This window comes from Protopterus annectens, chromosome 3.part1 (genome assembly GCF_019279795.1).
Source record: "Protopterus annectens isolate FY-2018-M chromosome 3.part1, PAN1.0, whole genome shotgun sequence".
Classification (NCBI taxonomy): domain Eukaryota; kingdom Metazoa; phylum Chordata; order Ceratodontiformes; family Protopteridae; genus Protopterus; species Protopterus annectens.
The window spans coordinates 81640657-81661295 of record NC_056732.1 but is presented as its reverse complement, the minus strand read 5'-3'; the positions used below and the strand labels follow the sequence as shown (position 1 = coordinate 81661295).

General features: G+C 39.2%; 1 protein-coding gene across 1 annotated transcript in view; it reads left to right on the top strand.

Moving 5' to 3' along the window:
- The window catches only part of LOC122797635 (fer-1-like protein 4), a 1984889-nt gene that overhangs the window by 645677 nt on the left and 1318573 nt on the right, over positions 1-20639 (top strand). The window contains exon 13 of the mRNA XM_044066179.1: positions 16886-16973. Coding sequence (XP_043922114.1) covers positions 16886-16973 — 88 coding nt within the window. The remainder of the gene's footprint in view (positions 1-16885; positions 16974-20639) is intronic.

Sequence of the window (20639 nt, the reverse complement as noted above, 5' to 3'; positions counted from 1 at the left end):
CATTATTGGGAATATTTAACGCAGGACAAAGTGTTGGCAAGTATTTTGCCATATAGACCATTTTTCTCTTATAGTAGGAGAAAAAACTTGAAAGATATGGTTGTGCATGGCAATTTTGATATGCCAATGACAGAATTGATTACAGTGCCCTTTATTAAGGGAACAATGGCGTGTGGTGGCTGAGGGGTCTGTACACATATAGTATCCAGTTTTCAGTATATTAACAATATCAAGTTTGAATCTAGGGGTGTGTTTTCATGCAGAAGTAAGGAGTTATATATGCTTTGAGGTGTCCCTGTCAAATGCATTATATAGGAGAAACAAAAAGAGAGTTCTGTACAAGATGTATGGAACACCTAAGGGACATAAAAAACTGTAAGGAAGAAAAACTGGTTGCAATGCATTTTAAAATGTTTCATAATAGTAATATTGATTTCTTGGAATGTACTATTTTAGAACGAATTGATAGTATGAATAATAGTGAAGAATTGTTAAAACAGAAATTAATGTATAAAGAAACTGTTTATATTTTGAAATATGGTACAATGATTCCAAAAGGTTTGAATAATGATTTGAATTGGAAGTGTTTGCTTTAAGAAAGATAATTGATAAATTGGTAGTAATTAAGAAGTGTTATATAAGGATGGCTATTTTGTATGCGTTTTATTCCATGAAGGTGTTTTTACCGAGGCGCTAGAATAAAGGATTATATCAGTGGTTGGAGTACTACACATTGGTATCTTATATATGAATGACTGTCTGTTGCTGCTGTTGCATGTCAGAGGACAGTTGTTGAAAGTGAAGAATATTTTAGGCAAGTTGGCTATATGTCAAGGTTGGAATTCAATGAAAAAGTCACTGATGGTCCCAGTAATGAGGGTATTAGTGTATGGTAAGGACTTCTACAAGATGAAACTATATCTGACATAGGAGAATATTAGGAAGTAAAAAGAAAGAAAATGTATCAAGACAAGAAGGGTTCTGCTGGAAAAGTGGAGTGGCATTAGTAATTATGGAGGATGTGGGTAATAGGAATTATGCTAGCTCACAGTGTGGATTGTTGGTGAGTCACATTCCAATATCACTAGTCTACAGGCAATTAAATGAGTGGCAGAATGGAGATAAAGAAGATAAGAAGAGATTGTGACTTGAGGAGAAGCAAAGTGGATGATGGCATGCTAGATATGCTGAAATGTGTAGTACCTGTGTGTTTGTTTTTTTAATTAAGGAAGTGAATGGGTTATGTAAGGAAGCCATTGGGTAGGAGGAACAGATACTTAGTGTGGTCAGGTGCCATATGTGTGGACTGTGGCACTGGAAATGATGCAAATGGTGTAGAAAAGGAGACGAGCAATTGGAGACTGAGTTACTTATACGTGAGAGAGGCAGACTATAATTCTATTGAAATGATTAAGGGAAATGGAGCAAAGGGAAAGGGCACTTGAGAAAATATGCTCAGATGACAGGCTAGTTAAAGGAGACGAGGAAGGTGTTTAAATCTACTAAGGAGGTGTAAGAGATACTGCTGTTAATTTATGATAGCTGGTGGTATACAGAAGAAAAACGAGGATTAGAGCAGCACAAGACGTGGGAGAAGAGGGAAAGGGGCTTGGCACTTGGAGAATACGTGGAAGTGTTCAAACGTAAGTAAGAGGTAGATGGGGTGAGGTTATATGGAGCCACAGAGGAAGAAAGGCATACAGAGGAATGGGCGAGTTAAAGAAAAGTTGAGAGAAGGTGACAGAAAGTGTAGTGAGCCTAATCTGGAAGACGCACTCCACATGACCATAGATGTAAAGGGGTTCAGTATAATTTCAACCAGCAGATGTTGACATTGCTGATATTTCACTGCAATCAAGTTATTTAACTACAGAATGAGCAAGGATAGTGGTTGTTAGAGATAATGGAATAGGAAGCTGGTCATATGTGGTTGACATGCCAGATGATTTGTAGCATGTGAGAGAAAACCTAGTATACACCTATGAACCTAATTATAAGGGTTTGAAAGAGTTTTTCTTTAGCATTTAAAAAAGTAGTTTAGTTAATTAATTCTGTTACATTCAGGAATACAGGGAGTTTTGTAACTGTATTTAAGTCTTTGTCAACTAAAGAGAAATAATTATTAGTTACCTTTTTTATTATATGAGATTCTAGGTTAAATTATGTTAAACGGGCATGGTATTTAATAAAAAAGGGGGTTATTTTGATACATTCAATTTTTGGCATCATTGCAAGTCTTTTGTATTTTGAAAATTCTGAAGTTTAAAAAATATAGTACATGAAGGCAAGCACTGTGTTTAAGGTTGAAGATTTTCACCAATGCATAATCAGGAGGAAGAAAAAAAGGGTTGTTTGGATAAAAGAAATTTAGGAAGATTTTAAAAAATAAATGAGATAGGAAAATACATTTAGAGGACCTTACTGAGAAATAGAAGAACTGGTATGAGACAGTAATGTCCCCATAATATTATAATAATCCTTGGATGGATTTTTCGGAATATAGTCTGTGTTGCTTTAACAGTGGACAGGTTTAAATTCCAGAATATTGGGGAATGGAAAGACTTTTTGAGGTGCATTTATTAAATAAATTACCAGTAAAAGGATTAAGTAAATATAAACAAATCTCTGAGATGTCATATCATGTACAGAGTAGAATAGACTATGGGATTCTGTTTTAAACAGAGTAGAAGAGGTAAAAAATGTTGAGATAGTGTGAAGCCTATTTGGGGAATATTTGGAGTACATTGAACTACAATACTTGATATTACTGGGGAAGTATCAGTCTACAAATAACAGAATAAATGAAAAGCTGGCTAGATTAGTTTTAGTTATATGTGGTTCTTTTAGAAAGCTTCATATAGTGAATTGTTATATAATAAAACTGGATTTGGTAATATAAAAAATAAAGCAAGATATGGTTTATAGCAACAAAAGTGGGAGGTTAAACTGATTCTGTCATGCTTATCTTTTTCCTATCTTCTGTATTTTTTTCATTTTTATACTTTTTACAAAACAGTATGTAAATGTGTACAGTTATGAATATGTAAGTAACTTTTATTATATTGTAAATATTGTTTTATTGTCATAGAGTTCCAATACCCTTTTTGATAAGTACCATGGGATGTTTTACCTTCACATGAGCTCCCACCAGCTCAGGCAGGTGGAACCTCAGTTTAATATCTTGTCCATGGGACAGCACACTCAGGGTGTAGCACCCCCTACAGACACAGCCACAGCCACACACACACACACACACACACACACACACACACACAGACACACACACACACGCACACACGCACACACGCACACACACACACACACACACACACACACACACACACACACACACACACACACACACACACACACACACACACACACACACACACACACACACACACACACACACACACACCATTCATTAGCCTTGTAGTGTTAGTAATAGAAAAAAATAAGCCAAGTACTTCTAAGGGAAATAGAACCTGCAACCTCCTGAACTTCCATCATCAACTGAAAATGTATTACCCGTTGAGCTACTGACATTGCTATTCAGAGTCCACTATCATGTACCCATAAACTGTGTATTTTTTAGTAATGTATTGTAATTTTTAGGAGCGTGTTTGACCAATAAGTGGAGGAATTTTGTAAAGGTCAAATCAAATGGCAGATAATGAATAGTTTATAATGTTTTTAATGCAAACTGTCATTTGCTATCATTGACATTACAATTTAACTGATTGTTTTTCTTTATTACAAGTATTTGGGAATGTGGAAATAGCTGTGACTTTTTTACTGCTTTTGCAATTAGAACTCAACAAAGAGTGAGCTAGAGTTTCAATAAAAATGGTGCTTGCTCTTTCTCAGGGGATATTCAACTATTGGTTAGTATATTTAATTAAGAAGTACAAGGGTTGAAGCCCCCATGAGTGGTGTTGCAAGACAATCTATCTCTTGCAAAAAAAATATATAAAGGCCTCAAAGAGATGCTCACCACTCACACTAGTTGCCTGATTGATTAATGCAATGAGAAAAAATGTGATTTAGAGATAGTTACAGCTGGAATGAGAAAGACCTAATTATCACCTCATTACCTTGTCTCTGAACTGAACACTACTGTTGCTAGACCTGACCTCACTTATGTTCTTCTTAGCAGCCCATGCATTGCATTAGCACACACAACACACACACTCTCCCTTCCAGATATTCACACCCCCACTCATGCACACAGACAGACAGACAGACAACACACACACACACACACACACACACACACACACACACACACACACACACACACACACACACACACACACACACACACAGGGTCTATATCAGATAGTCGAAGTCTTACAACTTCGAACACATAATGTTCAAACCATTATGTTCGAAGTTACAAAACTTTGACTAAGGATAACAAAAAAATAACAGAAAACAAAATAAACTGTTTTGAGCAGGGGGGCAAGCCCTCCTGCACCCCCTGCTACTTAAATATAACAACTCCGAGATTGCACCCCATTGAACAAAATGGAAACCTCCGCTTATGGAAATTTCCATTCAAATGCTCGAAATTTTACAAATTCGAACTTATGGTCTTGACCATATGAGGTTCAAACTTGTAAATATTCGACTGCGTGATAGGAACACACACACAAAAACATACACACACACACACACACACACACACACACACACACACACACACACACACACACACAAACACACACACACACACCCACACACACACACACACACACCACACATACATTCATGCAGCCACATTCATGAGTCTACAGCCATGCATGTGTATATCTGCACATGTCCACAGAGACATACATACACTCCAACCCCACATCTTTACTGAACTTGTGAGTACTACCATAGGAGTGAATGGGTAACTACAGCATTTTAAGAGTGGTCACTTTTTCCTATTAGAGTAAAATGTTACTCTGCTGAGTGATTCTGTGTTCTATCACCATGACCCCAGTGAGGAGTAAGCTTCAGTGGTAGAGCACTCTCTGAATCAAAAAAGATTATTGTGATATGGAAACTTTCTGAGCTAAAACTTCTGTATCACTCTAAGCATCTCTGAATCCCAGGAAATGTCTTTATGAATGTGTTTGTGTATTATGAAAAATGACATTTTTCCTTAGGATAATGTTGGTTTTGTTTTGTAATGATTTTTTGGTATAAGATTTGGTGCCATGACATCAATCCATGTTTTATAAAACATGTCAGTGTCTACCTCAAGAAATGGGAAAATATTATGGCTCTGACAAGTGAGTGAAGTATAGCTTTAATATACTAACATTAGTGGCCTCTATCAGAGTCCAATATCTATTTCATGTGGCCCTGTCTCTTGTATGGCACTTAGTACAGAGGGTTAAGGCCATAAGCTGTAGTTCCTGTGATACAAGGTTTAATTCCATTAACCTTTATCTGCTACTGTGTGACTTTGACCAATTCAATTAACTAGAAAGTGCTTTGGGCCTATTAGTTATTTGGATAAGGCTCATGGACATATGGTTAGTTACTACCTATGAACTATGAACAATGTTTTACAATCTGAAAGTAAAAGATGGAAAAGTTTGTGGCATGCAGTCGTATGCATCATCATGGCATTCATATTGACAGCTAGCAAATGACACTGTATCTCACTAGGATACAAATAATGATTTGGCTATATTCCGAAGAGCTGATACAGTACTATTTCACACACTGCATTTTCTAACTGACCTGTGATGCCTAGATTACCATTACCACAACCACAAACTACTTATGCATGGCAATGCTTAATACTTTTCAGAAGTAAAAGCAAACAATAAAGGGCTCTGGCTGACTACATGTGCAAACAACAGCAAGGTAGGAGCAGTCATTGAATCCTCAAATGACTTAACTATCCTGCAAGAAGGTTTCCCCCAAGTAAATAAGTAGTGCCATAATCATGGACTGACTCGAAATGTCAAAAAATGTATTATTGTATCCTTTGAGAAGTCACCTATCCCAGAGAACTACCACATTACCAATACGCTTCAGAGAGTTGACCTAGTTGTTCAGGATTTGGGAGCTTTTGTGGACAGTGACCTAACTTCTGACCAATGTGTCCATTGTTGTAAGAAAGTCCTTCTACATTTCAGGACTTATAAACAAAGGGATTCTGTCTAGATCTAAGGATGTCATATCCCCCTTTACTCAATCTTAATTAGGCCTATCATTGAATATAATGCCCCTTTGGCATGTGTCTGTCCAGAAATGCATGCAGCAGCTGGAACACCCACAGAGATAACTTATTAAAAGGATACAAGGCCTAAACAACATGTCTTACATGGATTGATTTATAGTCCTGTCACAGTACTTGGTATCCTACAGACTGCTAAGAGGTGACCTGCCTGTGTCTGGTATACCAGTCATCCTTTGACCCATTACTGATGGATTTACTGCACATCAGCAAGTCACATTCATCAGAAATGCTTGGTCTAGATGTCTAAACCTCTTCCGCAACATCCATAGAATGGTTTGTAAGGACAGGTATATCTCACAGAGGATACTGCTGCTCTAAAACAGACTCCTAATACACACAAAACAAACCTCATCCCTGTCTATATTCAAGCGCAACTTGGATCTATGGATGGGAAACAGAAAATTTGCCCTAGGACTGCTCTTTGTACTAGCAATGGACAGAGGTAGCTCCTAAATGCTTTAACTCATGCATGGATCCCCATCAGATTATCTATGGTATGTTCCTAGTTATTCCCACTAGGGAAAATATATCATTATCAACCATAGGTTCATAGGTAGGTACTAGGCTATCTGTCTGAGGGCATTTATAAGCCTAACCAGAGTGTGTCAGCTTGCGCAACCCTTTTTGATTAATTAACTGAGAATCTGTCAAGAAGAGCCAATGAAGTGATCCCAGGGGTGTATTCTCTGTTACCCATCTACTCGTCAAGGTTTTTCTTGAAGAGTGTTAGTGAGGGGCTCTGCCTAATGTAGTTAGGAATTTTGTTCCAAAGCATGGGGAGTCTCTGTGACAGGAATCTATCCCTCCAACATGTTCTATTTATTGTTGTGGCAAGGTTTATCTCACTAGAGCGAGTGGCTCGCAGTGACTTGGATTTCTTTAGGTGGAGCGTGTCCATCAATTCTGAGTTGGACATGGCTTTGTAAGTCAGGCAGAGATCACCTCTGAGTAAGCGATATGCGACTGAGTACAGCTGGAGTTTTTCCAGTCGGGCTGCATAGGACATATGTTTGTGGCCAGTAATCCACTTGGTGAGGCACTTTTGTGGTCTTTCCAGCTGTTGGAAGTGTCTTGTGAGGTACATCCCAAATGGGGCATTGTACTCTATGATGGGTCTGACGAGTGACGAGTAGGGGAGCACTATAACCTCTTTATTTCTAGATGTGAACCCTTTAGTAATTAGATGGGTTACACAGAAAGATTTCCTAACTACTTTGGCAATATGATTGTCAAAGGAGAGATTGCTATCTACCTGGGTCCCCAGATCTCTTATTACCTCTTCCACCTGTGTGGTACTTCATGGGTGTTTTGTTTTTCCCAAATGGGATGACTATGCATTTTTTGGCATTTAGCTTGAGACCATGACTTTGACACCAGGTGTCTGTCTCAGTAAGGCCCTTTTGGAGAATGTCCGTGTAAGCCAGAGAGTCAATTATGGCTCCCAGTTTGCAGTCATCGGCGAACTTGGTTAGCATTAGTCCTCCTGTATTTGCCTGTACTTCTGAGAAGTATATGCCGAACAGTAGGGATCCCAGGACCAAGCCTTGTCAGACACCACTTGTGACTGGTTTAGAGTCAGACCTGGAGCCTGCTATTCTTACCATGTGAGTTCTGTCTGTAAGCCAGTTGGCAACCCATCTCGTGACGTAGGGATTTATGTTCAGGGTGGTGAGTTTTTCTATAATTCTCGAGTGGAGAATGGTGTCAAAAGCCTTGGCGAGGTCAAGATAGGCTGTGTGAACTACCTTCCCCTCATCTATGGCCTTGGTGACTGTCTTGAAGAAGTCAACCAGGTTTAGTAGGCATGATCTGCCCTTAACAAAGCCAAACTGGGTCGGGTCAAGTGTTTGGAGGTTCTCAATGTCTTTGTTAATGAGTTACATGATGATGAGCTCCATATCCTTGCAGACCAGGCTAGTCAGGCTTATGGGGCGATAGTTACCAGAGTCAGTTGTGGCCCCTCCTTTGTGGAGTGGAATAACTGTTGCTATGTACCATTCTATGGGCACGTAACCTGTGGAGAGGCTAAGGTTGAACAGTGTGTTTAGGTGGGGGTTAGTTCTTTATGTAGTTCATGCAAAACGCAGCCTGGGCCACTATCTGGCCCCATTGACGCTGTGCTTTTGGCTTTGGAAAGGGTTGTTTTCACCTGTGCATCTGTGATTTCCAGGACACTACACTTTTCCGGTATTGTTGTGGGCCCTTTTGAGGGTGAGAGGGGGGTGAAGTTTGCACTGAATCTATCTGCCAGGATGCTGGCAATATCAGTGGGTTCAGTATATTTTGTGCTATTTTGCACTAGCTCAGAGCATATCTGCGAGTTGCCTCTTAGATTCTTGACATAGCTAAAGAAGGCTTTGTGGTTATCTTTCGAATCCTTGGCTATTTTTCTTTCAAAGTTAGCCTTGGAGGATTTTATGAGGGAACTTAGTTTCTTACTGATACTGATCAGGGATGTCTATCCTTCTTGGGATTTGCTTTTTTTCTGAACTAGTTTCCTCCTTCTATTGTATAGCCTGTTTATGGCAGGGGTCCACCAGACTGGTTTCCTTCTCTTAGGGGAGCAAGTCTTGGTTTTAGGGATGGCACGATCCATGCATCCTTGTAGGTGCTCATAGAGTGCATTTGTAAAGGTTCCTGCATCTTGGACACTGTTATCCTTTAGCGTGGGGGCTGTGAAACGTACCATCTCTGCCTTAAGTAAGGTGAAGTTTGCTATAGAAAAGTTTTTCACTGTGGTTTCCTTGGTTGGAGGTGGTGGTGTGGTGTGGACATCCAGATTGATTAGTTTATGGTCTGATCTAACTAGTGACGGGTTGACCTCTGGTGTGGAACCCCTGTCGCCCATGTTGGTGATGACCAGGTCCAATATGTTTTCACCTCTGGTAGGGGAGTTTACCAGCTGATCCAGGATGTTTGAGCTGATAAATTCCAGGAAGCGCTGGACCTGGGAGTTTGTACTTGAGTAGTTTTCCCAGTGAATGGTAGGGTAACTGAAATCGCCCAATATCAGGGTGTTTGGTAGGACCTTCATGTTTTCCAGTGTCTCCAGAAAGGTGGAGTGGTGGTCCTGGGTCATGGAGGGTGATCTGTAGCAGGCCACAATTTGCACTGCAGATTTGCCTGATGTTAGTTGCACATGGATGATCTCAGGGGTATCATGCTGCTCCAATAACCTGGAGGTGTAGGTATTCTTGATGAATATGGATACACCCCCTCCTTTTGTGTTTTGGTCTGTGTTCTGTGGCCGAAGCGTGTGGTATGAGTTGTAGCCCGATAGTGCTGGGGTGCTCTCTGGAGCCTTGAACCAGGTTTCAGTTACTGCACAGATGTCGATGTTCTCCATACTGAGCAGTGCTTCGAGTGTGTGCATTTTGAGATTTAAACTCCTGGCATTGAGTAGCATAACCCTCATTTTTTTATTTGTGCTGTTTACAGAGGTGGGTTTGACTTTTGAGCCTTGCCTAAAAAAAGGCACTATGGGGCAGCAAGAGCCTTGGCCAGTATTTAAAAGCCTAGGGGTGACAGGTGCAAGCTGTCTCTTGTGAAGCAATGAGGCTTGTCGAGCATGTTGTCCCAGGCTGACAGACACTTGACCCCCTTTGAATGACACCAGAAGCTTAGCCAATTGTTGAAATTGATCTTTTTTTTTCTTTATACTGCAGTATCATTCTTGATGAGGGCAGGATGCTACTCAGGGTCAGGGTCATACATGGGCTACTTGATCAGAGAGCTCTTCCATGTCTCTTTTCATGTAGTCCAGGGAGGTACATCTCAGGTCATTCACACCAACATGAACAATGACAGAGTCATATTTGTACTTGTTCTGAAGTGACCTGAGTGCTTGTGTTATGTGGCGGATTCTGGCTCCCACCAGGCAGCTAACAGTAACCTTCTCCTTGTCCAGCCTAGTGAGTGGGACGTCAGTGTGCCTGACTATAGAGTCTCCTATTTCTAGTGTGTTAGGTATGTTGTTTCGCCTTAAGGGCTGTGATTGTGCGGCACACTGATTTTGTGTTTTATGTGTTGTCTGGTTTGTGATGGGAGGTGCAGGTTTTTTGGGTGTCTGCTTTGGAGGTCTGTGATGCTTTCGTAGGTTTTTATTTAGTGCCTCCAAGTATGATTTTGTATAGTTATGTGTATTTTTTTGCCAGTGCTGGTTTAGTATGTCTATGTGAAGCTGGAGGTGTGGTGCAAGTGTTAACCTTCTCCTCTTGATTGCCTGTTCCAGTCTTAGGTGGAGAGAGTTTAGCCTCCAATTTAGCTATATAATTGCATCTCTCGCATATGTTAATGTTTTGTGGTAGGAGGAGAGGGTTGTCTGTGTACATGAGGCAGTTGTATCATTGCCTCAGGATACCCAGGTTCACCAGCTGGACTGGAAAGTATACCTGAAATTGCCCTTTGGTCAAGCTTGAATAGTATGGTGAGCTGCTTAGTTGGTGAGGGGTGAATAATGAGCCTTGCCCTGCTGGGCAATCAAGTGTCGGGGTATATTAGTGCTTGCTATTAAGTCTCAGCAAGTGCTAGACTGTAGGATTCTTTTTAAGTGCTTAGGTTGAGAGTTAGACTACTTTCACGGGAAAACCTGAAGAGGAGACTTGGTGGAGCCAGGATAAATTTAGCTCTAGCTAAACGGATCTGCCCGGACGTGCAAAACCGTGCAAACATGGTTTTTACAGCAGGGAAATGAAAGAAATAGAAATTAGCCCAAAATGGCCTATAAACTACTAACTTCTGGGCTGGAACCACTACTCCAGGTACAGATGGCTGCTCAAAGCTCCCTCTCTCGCAGGTGAACAGAGAAACCTCCCTCTATCCAAGTAAGGTATGGGCAACTCAGAAAATTGTAACACAGCTCTGAATTCAGCACTAGCCTGAAAACTGGACTATACTAGGTGGGAAACAAGGAAACATTTTTTAAAAGATAAGGCAAAAACAGTAAAAAATACACTTTAAACAGCTTTAAACAACTACAAACAGTAAAAATACACTTAAAAGAGATTTAGATGATTACAAGCAATCAGAAAAGGCTTTTAAACAAATTACCCAATTAACCAGTAAAAAATCTCAAAATCTGAGCCTTGTTCCTGTAGTCTTCAGTTCTAACTGCACACTCCTGCCACTGGGGTGCAGGGGAACCTTCTCCAGAAAAGAAGGCCTGGATTAGTGCTCAAGTTATACAAACACAGCTAGATTCAGCAAGCCTGGATCTAGTCTATGCTACAGCAAATAAGGTGCATCAATTTCAGTAAGAAACAGTATAAATATGCAGGCACTATAAGCCTTTAACCGGAAATTCCCAGCTCAGAAGGGCAGAGTCCAACCTCTCCTCCCACAAGAGTGCAGACCACGAACCTTCTTAATGTAAAATAACTGGCCTGAAGCCCAAGTACTTAAACCAGAACTAATACACTTTTAGAATAACAGACAGTGAGCCTTCACTCAGCAGTTCCTAACTTAGAAGGCTGTAAGCTACCTGTCCTGCCACAACAGTGCAGACCACAGACCTTCTTCATGTAAAACAACTGGTTTGAAGCCCAAGTGTTTAAACCAAAAGGCTTAGAATGATAGCTACATTTTAATCAGGTTACTATCAAGCAGGCACTATAAGCCTTTAACCAGAAATTCCCAGCTCAGAAGGGCAGAGTCCAGCCTCTCCTCCCACAAGAGTGCAGACCACGAACCTTCTTAATGTAAAATAACTGGCCTGAATCCCAAATGCTTAAACCAGAACTAATGCACTTTTAGAATAACAGACACTAAGCCTTCAATCAGCAATTCCCAACTTAGAAGGATGTAAGCTACCTGTCCTGCCACAACAGTGCAGACCACAAACCTTAATGTAAAACAACTGGTCTGAAGCCCAAGTGTTTAAACCAAAAGGCTTAGGATGATAGCTACACTTTAATCAGGTTACTACCAAGCAGTAAAAAATACAATTGAATACTTTTAAGAAGGCCTGGATTAGTGCTCAAGTTATACAAACAAAGCTAGATTCAGCAAGCCTGTATCTAGTCTATGCTACAGCAAACAAGGTGCACCGATTTCAGTAAGAAATAGTTCAAATATGCAGGCATTATAAGCCTTTAACCAGAAATTCCCAGCTCCGAAGGGCAGAGTCCAGCCTCTCCTCCCACAAGAGTGCAGACCACGAACCTTCTTAATGTAAAATAACTGGCCTGAAGCCCAAGTGCTTAAACCAGAACTAATGCGCTTTTAGAATAACAGACACTAAGCCTTCAATCAGCAGTTCCCAACTTAGAAGGATGTAAGCTACCTGTCCTGCCACAACTGTGCAGACCACAAACCTTCTTAATGTAAAACAACTGGTCTGAAGCCCAAGTGTTTAAACCAAAAGGCTTAGAATGATAGCTACACTTTAATCAGGTTACTACCAAGCAGTAATAAATGCAATTGAATACTTTTAAGAAGGCCTGGATTAGTGCTCAAGTTATACAAACAAAGCTAGATTCAGCAGGCCTGGATCTAGTATATGCTACAGCAAACAAGGCACACCAATTTCAGTAAGAAATAGTTGAAATATGCAGGCACTATAAGCCTTTAACCAGAAATTCCCAACTCAGAAGGGCAGAGTCCAGCCTCTCCTCCCACAAGAGTGCAGACCACGAACCTTCTTAATGTAAAATAACTGGCCTGAAGCCCAAGTGCTTAAACCAGAACTAATGCGCTTTTAGAATAACAGACACTAAGCCTTCAATCAGCAGTTCCCAACTTAGAAGGATGTAAGCTACCTGTACTGCCACAACAGTGCAGACCACAAACCTTCTTAATGTAAAACAACTGGTCTGAAGCCCATGTGCTTAAACCAAAAGGCTTAGAATGATAGCTACACCAAGCAGTAATAAATACAATTGAGTACTTTTAAGATGACGCAAAAGCAAAATAAAGTAATAAAGAAGGAAGAAACACAAATACAGTAAAAGCAGATGAGTGAGCAAATGAGATGGGCCCAAGAGGAGTATCCAAATGCAAATTTACAAGAGGGGGTGAGGCCAGTCTCTAACTAAATGGAATAGGTAAATTCAAGCACAAAGAGGGAAATTACTAGGCTTAATGTGGTCCTCAAGGGCTAGCCTAGTACTTACCTACAGACCTATGACCCTTTGCAGAAGTAAAGAGTGCAGTAAACATGCTCACATTAAAATAAAGATTTAACTTTAGCATAAGAACTCAGTGCTTGTGGTGGCATAATAACTAATGCAGTTTAATCTGGCAGTATTACTACCTCAGACAACTAGCAAACATGGTTTACAGATGAGAATTCTAGGTCATGTTGCAGGATAAAATAAATGAAAAATAATGTTATAACACTTCTGACATTCCACCAGACAAATAAACACATTGCTTGTGTTATCTTGAGGGATTATCTAGAAAATATTGAGAGAGTAATGAGTATGAGCTGAAGAGTTCACTAGTCGGGTAGTCTGGGTAATACTTCTGCAGAAAATAGAACTATAAGTCTGTATGAACCATGTTGTAGGACCTGCATTTGTTCTGAATAATGATGTGATGGAAACTTTAACAGGGTATGGAGGCACTTGGCCAATATTAAAGCTAAAAACACACTGCATGTCAAACCCAGCCAGATTGGGTGGGGGGCTGCAACCTGCACACCCCCCACACCTCCCTGACTATATATACCAAGTCCAGGATTGCATTACAGTGTGGAAATAGGCAAATTTCCCCATGTTGACCAAGTGCCACCATACCCTGTTAAAGCTTCCAGTGATGTGAACATTCGGTAAATACAGGTTTTGCTGATTTCATCTTGATAAATTGAGTTTCAGTAAGGGGCAATTTCAGTCTACTGAAGTAGACCTATATAAATGTACACACACACACACACACACACACACACACACATACATACATATATATATATATATAGATATATATATATATATATATATATATATATATATATATATATATATATATATATATATATATATATATATATATATATATATCTATGTATAAAATATGCATATGTGCATGCATGTATGCATGTGCTTGCCTATTTCTATGCGCGCATGTGTGTGTGCGTATGTTTGTGTGTGTCTAAGTGCGGTATGTTTGGAAAGACAGAGGACAAGATCTGAACGTGGCATTTCCACACACCTGTGCAGCTCAGAGGGAGTAGAGCTGCAGGTAGTGCTAGGATTTAGTTATAGTGTGCAATAAAAACAGTCTTTGCAATCATCACATTTAATTAATAATAGAACATGTGTCAACATAGTATGTGCCTTACAAAAAATTTCAGTAATTATGGAGCCATTGTAAATTCTGGGATAAAACTGTAGAAGAAATATAATATTTGAATACTTTAAGAAAAAATATTTGGGCAACCTGTTAACTTTTTAATGTACAACAATTTGACAAAGTGGATTTAATGAACTCTGGTTCGGTAAATGATTAATTAGAGTTGAATATGGTGAAAGCACTATTTTTAAATAGATACTCTGTTACAAGATCACTCTAGTCTCTAAAATGTAATCATAAACCATTACTGTGTCATAGGGGAGGGGTGTAGAAAACCGTGTAAAAGGTAAAGTTTTTTTTCTCCACAGTAAATTCTTCTGGAAAAAAGATAAAATAAAATACTTTTTGGTGGACTTGCCTTCAATAAGATATGATAAATATATTCTGACTCACTGTTTTTGATATACTTTTGACATGCACATTGTCTATGCTAAGAAGATCAAGAAAATAAATGCATCATTTCCTCTTAATGCTGAGTTTCAGCTTACTATGAGTATTAATTTTGTAATAGTATATATAAATTAATGAATTTAATGCGTTAGACAAAGATAATTCAGACTATCTTGCCAACTTTCTATTTGTAAACTACATATAACCTCAAAATACTAGACTGTTTTCTCATTCAAACTATATCTTTTCCAGGGTTAAATTCTTCACTCTTATATATATATATATATATATATATATATATATATATGTGTTGAAAGCGTCTTCTGTGTGGAGACATGCATGAATGGGTGTACCTTCGTTGAAGATTGTGCATCAGGGCTGGCAATTCGGCACGTAAAAATCTACTGCCAATCATTAGTGGACCGGAGTTCCACTGTGGCGACCCCTAACCGGGAAAAGCCGAAAGACACAACAACATATATATATCTATATAGTTTACCTCCATGAGGTCGCGAGTGGTTTTGTCCCATGTCTAAATGGCCGAAACTACAACGCAAAAAAAACATAATCTCATACCACATATTTTGGAATGGCTTAAGTGTGAATGCATTGTACCATTCGCACAGATAACATGATGTTCGAATTCAGGATTCCACCTATTCATTTTTGACATTCTGCCATGAACAGGTTCCATTATTCGGTTATTATCCTCAAACCCGAGATACCGAAAGAATCCCTGCTATCTCACAGCTATGCTGTAGTCTGTTTTAAGATGCAGAGATACATCACTTCTCTTTCTAGTAATCCTGCTCCTTCCAGTTTTTGTAGTTACATAGCCTCTTAATCTGCTTAAGCTCCATCTGGGAAATTTTGGGATGTGATATTTCCCTGTCCTTTTAGTATCACCTCATCAGAGACCTTTTACAAGACTCTCTCCCATAGCGTGTGACTTACTCCCTACATTGCAATGATGTGACACTCATCTCTTCATGTTCTTCTGGGCTATTACACACAGGCTCTGCTGGTATCAAAATTATATATTTTATTTACTCCCCTAAATTGCAAGAACTATAGCAAGGTATCTAGCAAACACTTGAATACATCTAAATGTTTGATTATTGCTTGACAAGCTATGTCTATACTTAAACTATATTATTCCTGAAACACCACTCAGACTATTATGCTCTGTCATGGCACCAGCAGTAAATTATATCAGTCACAAATAGAAGACTAGAGTTTACATTATTTACAATAGATTATCTTTTAATAACAAATATCTACAATTAACCTATCAGCTCATCTCAGAAAATCTCAGTTTACTCAGCTTCCAACTTGAACAGACCTAGAGTTACTAACTGATTACTATGAATCCTCATAATCATTACTTAACTAATTTGAATTAGGCAATCTTGTATGTATTGATCATGGTGCAGTGTACTATGGAGTAACAGACTTTAAAAGAACATCTGATTTCTTTTGAGCTGAAGGTTTTATAATTTTATCTAAGCAGCATTTTCTGTTTTGTGATCAATAGAATTCTTCTGCTTCCCCATCCATATCCATACATTCACTTATGCCTTTCCCATCTTTTTTATTCATTTGTTAACTTCATAAGAAAAACTGGTCTACTGTAGTTGCTTTCCATTAATATTCGGCACCACAAGGACAAGAGATATGGCAATAAAATGAAAGAGTTTACAGGAATGCATTTTTGTCTGAGCTAATAACATGAATTTCATGAAACAACTCTGCATACACATACTAAAAAGAGATGTGTACATGTTATGTTGTGTACTTGCATTTATATGTATATGTGTTGAGGAGAGTCTATGTACTCGTGCAATATATGCATATGGTGGTTTGTCTGTGCATGTAAGGAGGCAAAAAAACTGTGAGGTATATAAATTTTTGTTTGATTTTGCCCTTAAAATAACCATAATGATATATTACTCATTTCATTGCCTGCAGAGCTTACCTGGTTTTCACAGGGAAACTTGTTATGACGAGACCAACTTTGCTGGACAGGAAAAGGCAAAAGTCACTAAACTATCATATTGTAAGTAATGCTTTATCTCACATTCTTGTCTTATAATGAAGTGAAATGTATTAATCAGAACTGAAGAAATTATATCTAAACAGAACTGTGAATCATGTTCAGAAGATGTATTGTATTCATATTTAAAGAATACAATTAGCATATTTCTTCATATGTTGTTACAAATTCTTAGAAACTTTATTTTGAAAAAGTATTACCAAAAATATGCCTCTGCAGCGAAAATGAGGATTTCATAGGTATGTAGATTCATATTAGGCTATTGATACAACAGACCATTTGTAGCCTAGACACAGGATCCCACCAGTTTAGTCAGTCATGAATTAATAGCAGACCCTGACTTAATTTCAGACCATTTCCTTAAGGGCCATATAGTGTTACCTTCAAAAAGGGTCATGGAACTGTTCTTTTTTAACCCTTAGTAGAGTCTATTCCATAAAAGAGGTATTCTGTGTGAGCGATAGCTATCCTACCAACAGGTCCTGTTTATGTGTTTATGTTTTGGTGGCAGTTTAGGTCTCTGCTGAGTGGATGATTAAGGTAATATTAATTTTGTAGATGTGTAAGAAGCATACCTCTCAACTGTACAGATTTTTCACAGAAAGTCCAGATTTGTGCCTCATATTTTTAGTCTGTTTTTCATAAAATTGCTTTTCTTCTGGAAAATTAGTGGCAAATCATTAAAGACTAAAGTTAGAAAATAATGACAGACATTTGAGTTTCAGACTTCATACCCTTCAGAAAATTCATGCTAATGCAAAACCTGTTATTCTATCAACTTTCTAAGTTTGTAAGAGCAATATTTAAAAATGATCCCTTTTTTTGGGCCTTTGTCCCACCTTTCTTTATGGCTTTGTCCAGATTTCTTGCTCTAAGAGGTTGAGAGGAATGGTAGGAAGTTACATAGGACTGGATCATTCAAGGCAATGTAGATAAGGCAGAGATCACCTCTAAGCAGCTGTTAGGGAACGGAAAAGAATGAGGGCTTTAAGGGCATCAGGGTCAGGAGACCATGCCCTTGTTTTTTTTTTAATAAGAAAACACTGCAGTATCTCAAGATGGGTCATATTCCTAGCCATATACATACCAGAGAGGACATTGTATTCTATTGTTGGTATTATAAGAGAGGAGCAGAGGGGGACAATGACATCCTTGTATCTAGAAGATATTGGTTCACAGGTTCATAGGTAGGTTCTAGGCCATCTGCCCGAAGGCATTTATAAGCCTAGCCAGAATGTGTTGGCTTTCGCTGCCCCCTTAGATTAGTTCCCTGTGCCTCTATCCAGCAGATCCACTGAAGTGATCCCCGGGGTAAACCTTCTGTTTCCCATCCACTCATCAAGGTTTCTCTTGAAGAGTGTTAGCAAGGAACTCTGCCTAATGTAGATTGAAATCGTGTTCCAAAGCATGGGAAGTCTCTGGGACAGGAATTTATCCCTCCAGCACGTCCTATTTATTGTTGTGGTGAGGTGTAGATCCCTAGAGCATGTGGCTTGAGGGGATATGGTTTTCTTTAGGTGGAGCATGTCCATCAATTCTGGGTTGGACATGGCCTTGTATGTCAGGCAGAGATCACCTCTGAGTAGGCAGTATGAAACTGAGTACAGCTGGAGTTTCTTCAGTCGAGCTGTATAGGGCATCTGCTTGAGGCCAGTGATCCTCTTGGTGAGGTACTTCTGTGGTCCTTCCAGCTGTTGCAGGTGACTTGTAAGGTACATCCCAAATGGGGCGTTGTGCTCTATGATGGGTCTGGTGAGTGATGAATAGAGGGGCACAATGACCTCTTTTGATCAGCATACAAATCCTTTTGTGATTAGGTGGGCCACATAGAAGGATTTTCTAATCACTTTGGCAATGTGATTATCAAAGGAGAGATTATTATCTACTTGGGTCCCCAGATCCCTTATTACGTCTTCCATATTTAGGAGACTACCACCTATGTGGTAGTTTGTGGGTACTTTGTTTTTTCCAAAGGGGATGACTATGCACTTTTTGGCATTTAGCTTGAGGCCATGATTTCGACACCAGGTATCGGTCTCAGTGAGACCCTTTTGGAGGATGTCTGTGTCAGCCGGAGAGTCAATTATAGCCCCTAGTTTGCAGTCGTCTGCAAACGTGGTCAGCCATAGTCCTCCTGTGCTTGCCTGTACCTCTAAGAAGTATGTATATGCCGAACAGGAGGGGTCCTAGGGCTGAGCCCTGGGGAACGCCACTTGTAACCGGTTTAGAGTCTGACCTAGCTCCCACAACTCTCACCATGTGGGTTCTGTCCATGAGCCAGTTGGCAACCCATATGCCCCGATGATTATTCTGGTTATAAAATGGTGCTCAAAGGATACTTCATTGTCAGTGAAGATATGCAAGTCCCTAATGACCACGTTGATTTTTAGGGAGGAGTGTCACCAATATGATAGGAATAAGAATGTCCAGGTTTGCCCTGCTGTAGACATGCTGTGAAAATACCTTAGATAATCTAATTAACATGCTATATACATCTAAGTTCCCAGCACGTCAGCTGATTGAAAACATAGAAATGCCACTTTGGGACAATAGTGAAGCTCAAAGCACTCCCTCTGACTACACTTTCAAATATTCCCAGGGCTCTCTCGGCCCTTTCAGTCTGCACTTCAGGTCCTTCATCACATAAGTCTTTAAAAGCCTCTCTTACTCACTTATTTATCCTCTGTCTCTGTAACCATAAAAGAAAAGAAAATAAGCATGCAACGTTATCTGAAACACATGCTTCAAATATTGCAACATCATAATTAAATAATATGCTGTGAAATGCATTACATGATATCACATATGCTAGCTACAGACCATCCTGTCTAGAAATGAAATGTTTCCTTAACCATGCTTTGTTCCTCAGAAAATGCAAAGTACAATTTACAGCATTCCCCCATCAAAGAATGGAAAGTAAGATATTTTCCTGCCCACATAATTATAAATTCCCCTTAACCTAATCACTATAACAAGGTATATCAGTATAGTTTTGCTCCTCTTCCCTATCACATGCTGAGTCCATATTCTAATCACAAAATAAATAAAAGGGCAACATAACTATGTAGCAAAAAAGATGAGATATTTGCTCAATATACATTTAAAGGCAATAATGCAGGGAGAAAAATGCTTTATAAACTGATCTGTTGAGCAACTTATGGTAGGAGGCTTACGTGTAATTTATAGTGTTATTCAGAGCAACCAGCATGCCTTTTTAAGGGAAGATAGAGTTAGCTATAATGATTAAAGCAAGACCTAACTTTATTTATAAAAAACATGAATTTCTGTACCATGTAGTTGGATTAATTTTCCAATACTGACACTGTAGTGCAACATTAGAGGGGTTCTGCATTTCTGAGAGTGGCGTCCATCGTATGAGATGTTAAAACTGAGGCCTCATCTATCTGAGTTAGTGGTATCTCAGGTAGATGTGAAAAATCCCATGGAACTTAGCATAAACAATAAGAGAAGTTACCTGGTGCCCTAGAAAAATTTCCCCCCTAGTCCGTATGAATACCACCTCAGGTCTCCCCTGAAAGGAGGCCACCAACCTAGTGGGACTAACCAGTCAACAAAGTATAAAGAAATAAAAATAAATAAATAAAATAAAGAGTGTATTTGAATGTATGAGTAGAAAAAGGATGCATTCCATGTTATGGGGCATCACTT